Source organism: Mus pahari, chromosome 21, assembly GCF_900095145.1.
Source record: "Mus pahari chromosome 21, PAHARI_EIJ_v1.1, whole genome shotgun sequence".
Lineage (NCBI taxonomy): Eukaryota > Metazoa > Chordata > Mammalia > Rodentia > Muridae > Mus > Mus pahari.
Genome location: NC_034610.1, coordinates 4,121,497 through 4,131,761, shown reverse-complemented (window position 1 = coordinate 4,131,761; position 10,265 = coordinate 4,121,497). Strand labels below are relative to the sequence as shown.

The window sequence follows — 10,265 nt, the reverse complement described above, 5'->3', positions numbered from 1 at the left end:
AACCATCCTTAACAAGATCTGACGCCCTCTTCTGGAGTGTCTGAAGACAGCTACAGTGTACTTACATATAATAAATAAATAAATCTTGAAGAAAAGAAAAGAAAAGAAAAGAAAAGAAAAGAAAAGAAAAGAAAAGAAAAGAAAAGAAAAGAAAAGAAAAGAAAAGAAAAGAAAAGAGAAAAGAAAGCAGGCAGGCAAGCCAGGCTTGATGGCAAAAACTGCTAAAGATGGCAGCTCTCAAGTCAGCCAGCCTGAGCTAGGCAGCAGCTCTATCTCTAATTCATGTAAGTTTTAAAGGCATTTGGAGGCTGGGAAGATGCCTTTGCCAGTCAAAGCACTTGAAAAAAAGTTGGAGCTCCAGAGCCCGTGTTAAAAAGGCACAGCAGCACACACTTACAATCCCACAGTGGAAGAGCCTGGGAGTGGAATAGGCAGGAAGGTCCCTGGAGGCTCAATGGCCAGCTAACCTGAGTAAGGCGTCAAATGCTTGTGACTCCAGAGACTGAGACTGAGGGACCCCAAGTTAAAGTCTTGCTACTCTACACAGGGTCTTTCCCCCCTATTTTACCCCTCCTCCCCCAAAGTACCAAATTACTAGAACATTAGTGTTAAGTTCTACAAAAATGTATGGGCCAGAAAATGTCTAGTTCATACAAAAATTGGTCCCAATGCATTAAAAAAAAAGAAAAAGAAAAAGGTTGGCTGATTCCACAAAACTGTCATATTCATGGTAAGACAGTCAGGAAAAAAAAAAAAATGGCAACATGATACCACTTTAAAACTCAGCTGCCGGGTCTGGAGAAATGGCTCAGCAGTTAAGATCACTGGCCACTCTTCTACAGGACCCCAGCTAAATTCCCAGCATGCACATGGCAGCTCACAACTATCCATAACTCCACCCTCAGATAGACAAGCAGGCAAAACACAGACGATAAAAATAAATTTAAAGGCCGGGAGTGGTGGCGGATTTCTGAGTTCAAGGCCAGCCTGATCTACAGAGTGACTTCCAGGACAACCAGGGCTATACAGAGAAACCCTGTCTCGAAGAAACCAAAAAATAAAAATAAATTAAAAAAAAAAAAAGAAAAAAAAAAAACCCTCAGCATCCAGGATGGTAAATAAAATGACGAGTTAGGGGAGAAATGAACCTTCTCTGTCCCCTCACAAAAAAATTAACCAAAGATCCTAGAATTAAACAATAATTCAATCTGTGTCCTCGGGGTACCCAGTGATTCCCAAAGAGGAGAGATTTTTGTCTGGTTGGAGTTTCATCTGAAATGTCTGGGGATACTTTCCTTTGTGTCACCAAGGTAAGGGCATGTGGTGACACCTGCTGGGTATGGACCAGGAACATTGCCTAACACCCAACAATGTACAGGAAGGCTCCTCCAGGGATGGAATTCTGTCACAGCTATGATTTCTTAGGGTCTGTGGCTTGAATGAGGATGGCCCCTAGAGGCTCCCACTTGGTCTCCAGTTGGTTGTGACATCTGGGGAGGCTTAGGAGGTGTGGCCTTGCTAGAGGAAGTGTGGCAGACTTTGCTTCAGGTAAAGCTGCCACTTGCTGCCACACTGACCCAGCCAAAACAGTCTCTTCACCTATCGCTATCAATGAATGGTCTTGGCCATGGTGTTTCAGTCCAGCAACAGAGAGGGAAGGGAGATGGGAAAGGAAACATATCTAAGGTCTTGACCCTCAACACCTGAGAAACTCCTGAGTTTCCATAAGTATGTGATTAAAAACAAACAGCCAAGAAGTCAAAAGTCAAATTATTATTTACAAAAAAAAAGCCCTACCTAGTCCTTCTAATAAACAAGTCTGTCATTAAGTATCGCGATAAAGGCAGGGGCAGTCCTGCTTACACCATGAGCCTGTGAGGGCACACATCTGTAACACCAGCACTTAGGAGGCTGGAGCAGGAAGAGCACTCAGCTAGCCAAGCCTACTCTAGCAAGACCTTTAAAAGGGGGAGAGAGGAGACGGGAAAAGGGGAGTGGAGAGTGAAGAAAAGAGACTCAAAGACATGATGAGATAGATGTCTTTTCAAACCCACTGACTCAAAATTGCTATAACCAAATGTTGAAAAGAATGTGGAGCAGCTAGAATTCTTGCATGTAGTGGATGGGGGGTGCAGAACAGTACAGCCAACTTGGGCTAGAGATTGGCAGTTCACATACAGTGAGGCAGCTCTTCGGCCATCCGAAACCAATGGGTGCAGCATTATAGAAAGATCTCATTCACTGAAACAAGCCAAAGATAATAATGTCAATAACAAAGTAATGTCAGTAACATGCTACGTGATGGACCACTGTGGGCCCCTGCACATTACTCTGGACATGGCTAAAATCTCTGCACAGCACAATATGCTCTGTGTGCCAAGTTCAGAAGAGAGGAGATGGGCCTGGGGATGGTCTCTGTGGCAGACGGCTTGCCTAGAACGCATGCAAGACCACATCACACACCCAGCGACCCCAAAACTTTAAAAAAAAAAAAAAATAGACATCCTGATTATTTTTGGAATTCCATTTTCTAAAACTCTTTCTATATGTGAAGCACTGACTGATAAAAGACAGAAGCCTAGGGAGCCGTTCATTTCCTGGGAGTTCATTAATGCTGGGTTTGGTTGGTTGCTTGCTTTGGTTTGGTTTGGTTTTGATTTTGACTCACTCTGTAGACCAGGCTGGCCTCAAACTCATCTGCCTGCCTCTGCCTCTCAAGCGCTGGGATTAAAGGCGTGCGCCACCACCGCCTGGCTAAGCTGCTGTTTTAAGTACGGAGAGAAGGTAAAGGCAAGAGGACCAGGAGTTCAAGGTCGTAGTGAGGGCATTGTGAGATCCTGTCAAAAAAGAAAACAAAAACCATATTGGAACCATAATTAACAATCCTAGGCTAACACACACTTTTATGGTTAAAGGAAATGCATGCACACAAACGGAGGTGATCCAGGCTAACATGTGGCCCAAATTAGGCACATAAGCATTATTCTTTGTGAAGAGTTACAGGAGAAGGGGGAAAAAAAAATCTCTAGAGATAGCAACTAAACCTACTGCAACTCCCAGCTGGCTTCATTATTCTCTTGTCCTCAATATAATAAAAATTCTCCAGTATTCATACCCAAACAATTTGGAGAAAACTTGTCCGGTATAAATTTCAAAGTACTTAACCACCAGACCAAGCACTTTATAATCAGTTCCAACTGTTAAGCCTTCCCCAAAAAAACACTGTGAACACCTAAATCAAGGGTGGGAATATGCATTTTACATACTTAATCCAGCATTCTGCAAAGTTTAAAGTAGTAAGTTGAACCACTGACCAACCAACCAAGAGCACTAGTACATGCGGGGCACTCTGAGGGTCCTGCATTACCTGGCCTCCGCCCCCAGCCCTGTGTTGTTCTGACTTATGCTGCCCCGCTGACTTTCACATGTTCCCCACACCAGACCTTATCCAGGCCAGTGCCACCACCAGTAGGCTCACCAGCCTAGTGACGTTTTCTTTACACCGCACCCCACATCTCGAGAGACCCAAGTAACTTCTATAGCACACTTTCCTCCAGACATGTGACAAATATGTATGATCAGCCAGGTCTAGCGGCTTCTGAAATCCTAGCTACAACAGAGACTGAGGCAGGTTGATGGCAAGTTCAAGACCAGTCTGGGCTTGGCAAGCCTTTGGTCTCAGAACAAAAGATAAAAGAAGGGATGGCTGACGGTAAAGCACTTCCCTACCATGCATGAGGACCCAGGGTCAGTTGGTGCCCAGTATCTGTGTGTATCCATCTGTGTGCGTGTGCATCTCTCCAGTCTCTTCAAAGAGCAAGCAGGTTGTGTACAGTGCTGTTCCAGTAACCTATACTACCCTCTGCTGTGTCTACTGTACATACACATTTCACAGAGCAGGCCTCGCCACTGTGCAAATATCCTGAGACCTGCTGCTGAAATGGCCCCTCCACTTGGGTTCCTTGACCCCTCCCCAAAGCTAGATTCAGTAGGAACTGCACCCCTATCCCAGTGGTCAGAGCCCTAGCTCATCTCAAAGCTCCGCACCAACCAGACACCCCAGAAATGGGTCAGGACTCCCCTCCTGCTCTCATCCTCTCTTGAAAGAGGATGTTCTCCCACAAGTCCAAGAACCAACTGCGCAGGCTTAGGAGCGTCCCATGATGCCTGGGCAGGCTAATACCTTTACAGAAATAATTTCCGGTAGTGTTCTGGGCACCAAACCACACCACATCCATCTGGTTTTTTTTTTTTTTTCAACAGGGAAAATGTAGTCCCTGTTTCAGTTGGTTTACCAACCCCTGGAATACAGTCCTGGCCACATAAGGAACTGCCTCCATGTGACCAGGTGCCAAAAACAAACACAAGGGCACCAACTACAGGAGTCTACTGTTCACTCAGGAGACCAGAGGGGGCTATTTACATCTCAGCCATGGAGCCTGTAGGCAGCTAGGCGCCAAACACGCCATACTCCCTTGATACTTATGGACGTTATACTGAATTTAAAAAGAGTCGCTAACCTCCTTGTGTGTACACTAACCCTAAGGAACTTGAAGGTGAAGTTATCTAGCAGTAGCTGCTCACATTCCCAAGGAAGAGGCTAAAAGCCTGTGGCGGAGATTCTAAATGGCTGTGAGTTGAGCTCTGGAAGAAAACAGCTGCCTAGCTTGCCCCTGGCTTTGAGCTTCTGGGTTTAAGCTCCCAGAACAAAAAAAAAAAAAAAAAACTAAGCAGGACCATACAAGACAAACTACACTCTGCAGGTGCGGAGTATAAAGAAGACACTCAATGTTTCTAAGCAGGAGCATAATTACAGGCAGGGGATAGGTGAGAAGGACTGGGAAGTTCACTATTCCCGAGGAAAGCTAGAGGAAGAACCTTCGAGACGTCAGAAGCTGTGGAGGGCACCTCTAACACAACCTTAGACCCTCTCTAGCACTGGCAAAGTCACACCATGTGAGACAGTGGCCTCAGTAGGCTAGCACAGAGACCATTCCACAAGGTAAGGACCAGTCTCTCCGCTGGAGATGAGGTGAAAGACCACAAGTTCAAGACAATGAGATGACCGTGCGCAAGTGAGCAGCTCCAAGACCCCGTGTCTCTCGGTTCTCCTTGACAACTTTCGCACTACTAAAATATAAACTCTAAACTGGGTGGGATTAAAGTGCTGCCTTTAATCCTGGCACTTGGGAGGCACCAGCAGACAGATTTCTGGGTTCAAGGCCAGTCTGGTCTACAGAGTGAGTTCAAGAATAGCCAGGGTGACACAGAGCAACCCTGTCTCCCCTCCTTCCCCTCACCAAAAATAAACAAAACAAAAAACAAAACAAAAAAAACATAAAACAAAAAACACGTAACTGTAGGAGACTAGACCGTTAACAGCTCTGCAGTTAGGAGTGCTTGCTGCTTTTGCACAGGACCCATGTTCAATGCCCAGCACCCACGTGGAGCCTCACAGCCATCTGTAACTTCAGTCTCAGGGAATCCGATGCCTTCTCTAACCTCCAAGAACACCGTAAGGAATATGGTGAACAGACATAAATACAAACAAAATACTCACACACATAGAATAAAAAATAGTCTCTTAATTTTTTCAAAGAAATTAACTCTACTACAGCTAGAGAGAGATGGCCTTTGGAGGGGGGAGAGGTTCAGTTCTTAGAAGCCACGCAGGCTGCTCACAACCTGTGACTCCAGCTCCAAGGAATCGGAGACCCTTTTCTGGCCTCTGCATGGCAGACACAATGGGCACGCACACACGCACGTACACACACACCCCACTTTAAAAATAATAGAGTAAAAAAAAAAAAAAATTCTAAGGCAAAGGCCGCAGGTCTGTGGGAGAGTGCTTCCTTAGTGTGCCTGGGCCCTAGGCTTGATCCCCTGACCAACGCCTTCAAAAGAAACAAATTCCAGTTATCTAGTAGGACCGTGACTTCCATAGCACTAGACCAGCTGTGTTAATTCTTGGTCACAGCAGCCCAAAATCCAATTTTTTCTGTTCTAAATGTAACCCCCCCCCGGGCCTGCTATTGTTTAAGGGGCACCCTTCCTCCATATCATGAAGTTACTGGGGCAGCAATCTATCTTTGGGCAGCTAATTGGTCTATAAGCCGCAGTGCAGCAGTGTCTCCGTCCAAATATTCTCCAAATGGGAAATAGAATTCTGGTCAGCTCATTCTTACACTAACAGGTCCTACAAATTATTAACTCCAGGTGAGAACAAAACTCTGATACAAAGGACTCAAGAGCCTTTAACTACCATTAGAGACACGAAGTTTGGCCCAGAAGGCAGACTCAGCTTCATCTCATTCTGAGTCACTTATGAAAGTCAAGGGTAAAGCTGGCTTCAAGACTCTCTTCCCGCTTCCTTCTTATCAAAGTTTTTAAAACAAGAAAAGATTTGATTTCCCTTCACCCTAAAGAGCCCAGAGGAGGCCTGTCTCCAAACTAATGGTATTGGAAGTTCCCTAGGCCCACGAGTCTGTGTCCAACACCAACAAACTTCGACAGGACTGGAAATTATACAACCTTGGATCCCAGAGCAGAAGACTCCACTAGAATCATCTACTCTGGAGACAATGACATCATGTGAGCAACCACACAGGAAGCTAACTGGGAGAAGTGAAGGCTAAAGTCTTCAAAGCCTCTCCCAACCCTTGTCAAAAGAAGAAAAAAGCTTCAACCACTGACAAATGGCCACTTTAAATAAGGAAAACTGAGAGTTGCCATAGAGGGGGGTCGATCTGCAATTGAACCACCACTACCCAACTCCAAGAGCATCGCGTGGGTTCGCACTCCCTGGAGACTCTGCACACTAAGAGGGGACGCCTCCGAAGCCCCGCGGCTGGAACTTCAATGGAAACGTGCAGCGGGACAAAAGCCCAGCCTTAGTTCTGCCCCCAGCAACTTCCGACGGTCACACCGGGCCCCGGGAGTCGCACAAAGCCGCCCGACTTCTGACAGCCACAAGTGGCCGGGCACAGGGGGCTCCGGGGACCAGCGCCACGGCAGCGCGTCCTCCTGCGCCGCTGCGGCGGCCACCACGCGGGCAACTTTCCCGCGGGGGCGGGGCGGGGCGGAGGTCTGCGTGTCCTCGGGGCTCCGCGCCCGCCACGCAGGACACCCACCTGCACAGGGCGTCCAAGTCGACGGCCTGGGCCTGCGCGGAGCCCGCGGCCGCCAGGAGCAGCAGCAGCAGGAGCGGCGGCAGGAGCGCGACGCGCGGCCCGGAGGGCACCGGTCCCGGCAGAACGGCCCGCATCGCGTGTGGCGTGGGGCTCACGGCGGCTGGCCGTTTGGAGCCGCGCCTGGGACACGGTCGCGCCGCCACAGCGGAGTCGAAGCTGCAACGGGAGCTGGAGGGAGAAAGAGGAGAGAGAGCCGGAGCCGGAGGGGGAGTGCGATGAGGAGGCGCTCCGTGGCGGTCCCCGAAGCGTCACGTGACCGGAGTCGGCCCGCCCCCGCCCCGCCTCCTGCTCACGTGACGTCCTCGTTCAGGTGCTCTCCGCCCAGTCCCGGGTCACATGAGCATCGCACGCGCGCGGGGCAGGAAGTGTTGCGGGCCGGGCACGAGCGCCAGGTACCTACTCGAGGCCTGACAACCCCGGGGTTTGCTCACGCGCGGCGAGGGGTGACGCCTCAGAGCCAGACCTCAGTTTCCCCGTCCAGCACCCTTGGTTGCGTCTGCGCTCGAGCGCTTCCTAACTCTTCTCTTCTTCAACCGAGACCAGTACGGTGGCCGAGATGGAGTTAGGTGGGAAGGCCCAGGTTGATGCTTAAGTGTTGCAAGTGGGATGCAGGGTTAAGAGGTCAGATTTTCTAGAATCCCGCGTGGGAGTTTCCGACTCATGCCCCGGAGGGCCTCACAGGAGCTCTGTGGAAATGTGATTTCCCAAGCAGGGCTTTTTGTACAGCAAGTTAGGTGACTGTGGTAGACTAATATGCAGTGTGCAGAGAAACCAAAATGTAACAAGCAAATGACACACACGCGCGCACACACACACACACACACACACACACACAAAAGACTTTTGGTGTGAGATTGCTTACTATGTAGCTCAGGCTGTACTGGAGTTCAGATCCTTCCACTTAAGCCTACAGAGTGCTGGGTTTAGAAGCGTGTACCACCACCTCTGTTAACAAAGTTTTATTATTCTGTAAAGATTATATGCAGCATCCATATTACATAAGGCAGTAACCTAGTGAAAGTACAGTAAATGTGGTGTTTAGGAAATGGCTCAGACCGTGTTCTGTGTAAGCCTGTGGGGGCCTGAACTCAAGCCCCAGCACCCAACCCCTGGAACCTCCGTGGGGAGGCAGAGATGAAGTCATCTCCGATGTTTGCTGGCCAGCCAGGCTGGCTGAATCTGGCCAGGTCCGCTGTTATTACCAAGAAATCAAGAAGAGGTCACTGGGCAGGAAGACAATCTGGCTGTGACACCAGGAATGGTCAACTGATCTTACGAGCTAGGCAGCTATCCCATTCCTTCACTCCACGAGCATCCCTCCAGGAGCTGCCCGCTGGATGGAAGAGGATGGCCTGTTCCTGATGAAGAAGGACCAATTGAGGGTCAGGGGTACAGGAGTAGTCCCTTGATAGAAGCTGGAGTTCACGTTTGCCTTCTCTAGTGTTAGAACTAATGCAGGCAAGAGTTGTCGGTGAGAAAGCCGTTAAATGAAGAGTTAGCTGTGAACCAGAATGTAAGCTTCCACTCAGAGTATCATCCCCAAAATACGTTTTCGTTGGATGGCTTGGAAATGGAGCACCCCATAAACCAAGCGCTTGGTGAAGCCTTGTGCCCCCAGGTGATGGCATTATTGGGAGGTAGTTGTGTCATGAAGACTGTGACCTAATCAATGAAGTAACCCATTCATGGATTCATGATCTGATGGCATCTCCTAGTTAGCTTCAGCTCTCCATGTGACACAGCCCAGAGCTGTCTGAGGTTGTCTCCCATGTTGATGGCCCCATGGGCATGTCTGTGGAGAATTTTCTTGATCAAAACTTGAGGGACAAGGGGACAGCCCACTGTGAGCAGTACCATCCCCTAGGCAGGGAGTCCTGGACTGCGGAAGCGAGCAACCTGGGCAGAAGCTAGGAAGAACAAGCTGCTAAGCAGCATTCTTCAGTGGTCTCTGTTTCAGTTCCTGTCTCAGTCCCGCCCTGAGTTCCTGTCCTGAGTTTTCTCAGTGATGGACTGTGACTTGGCATGTAAGCCATTGGAACCCTTTCCTCACCAAGTTGCTTCTGCTCAGAGTGTTCCATGGCAGCTGGTATCACAAATTTGGGGAGGGGGAAAAAAAAAAACCTCATTATCTGCTTCTTGAAGTGATGCCATGAAAATTTTAGTGAAGCGGAGTTCTAAACCACAGAGCCACCTCACGGGTACAGAATGGATGTGTCAAAAAATATGCCTTACATTATTCGAGTAAGAACTGAGAACATGTTAAAATGGATTCAAAGGGAATTTAAAAAAAAAAAAACAAACAAACAAACCCTAACACAGACAATGGAAAGTTGGGAATGCAGAAGAGAAATTAGCCAATAGATAAAGGGTTGGTTAAAAATCAAATTCTTATCTGTCTCGGACACAGCTTTAATTTCTCAAGTCAAACAATTGAATATTTTACCAACAGTATTCTACAACTTACAGAGTTGTAAAGTACCTCATGACAATGAAAAGCACGGATGCCGTAGATTAAACGTTGGTCCCCTTTTCTCACCACAGACCACGGCATATTCAAAATATTAAATGTAATGTTCCAGAATTAATAATTCATAAGGTTTCAATAACCTATTAGTGTATTATTATCATTGTTCTAGTGTGTGGGTAGGTTGTGCTTTTATTGTCCCTGTTTTATAAAATAAACTTGGGGGCTGGAGAGAGAGCTAATGGTTGCAGAGGACCCAGGTTCAGTTCCCAGTACCCACAGCAGGTGGCTCACAACCACCTGTAACTCCAGTTTCAGGGTATCTAATGCCCTCTTCTGGCCTCTATGGGAACCAGGCACACATATGGTATACATAAACACTCATACACATAAAAGTAAATTTTTTTTAAAAAGTCTTTGTAAACTTTCATTAGTATATGTTGGTAGAAAACACACATATAAACACATGCACCCCACAGACACACACACATACACACACAGTTGTTTCAGGCTAGCTCTAGGGGTTGGGAATATAGACCCTGGAAATAAGGGAGACTTGAAAAATCTAAAAGGATTTATTAAGCAATACCTAGCTTTCCATTGAAGCTTAT

General features: G+C 47.6%; 1 protein-coding gene across 1 annotated transcript in view; it reads right to left on the bottom strand.

Moving 5' to 3' along the window:
- The window catches only part of Igf2r (insulin like growth factor 2 receptor), a 90,439-nt gene extending 83,006 nt beyond the window's left edge, over nt 1–7,433 (bottom strand). The window contains exon 1 of the mRNA XM_021221323.2: nt 7,131–7,433. Within this exon, the coding sequence (XP_021076982.1) occupies nt 7,131–7,264 (134 nt within the window). The 5' untranslated portion in view covers nt 7,265–7,433. The remainder of the gene's footprint in view (nt 1–7,130) is intronic.
- Nucleotides 7,434–10,265: the final 2,832 nt, after the last annotated feature.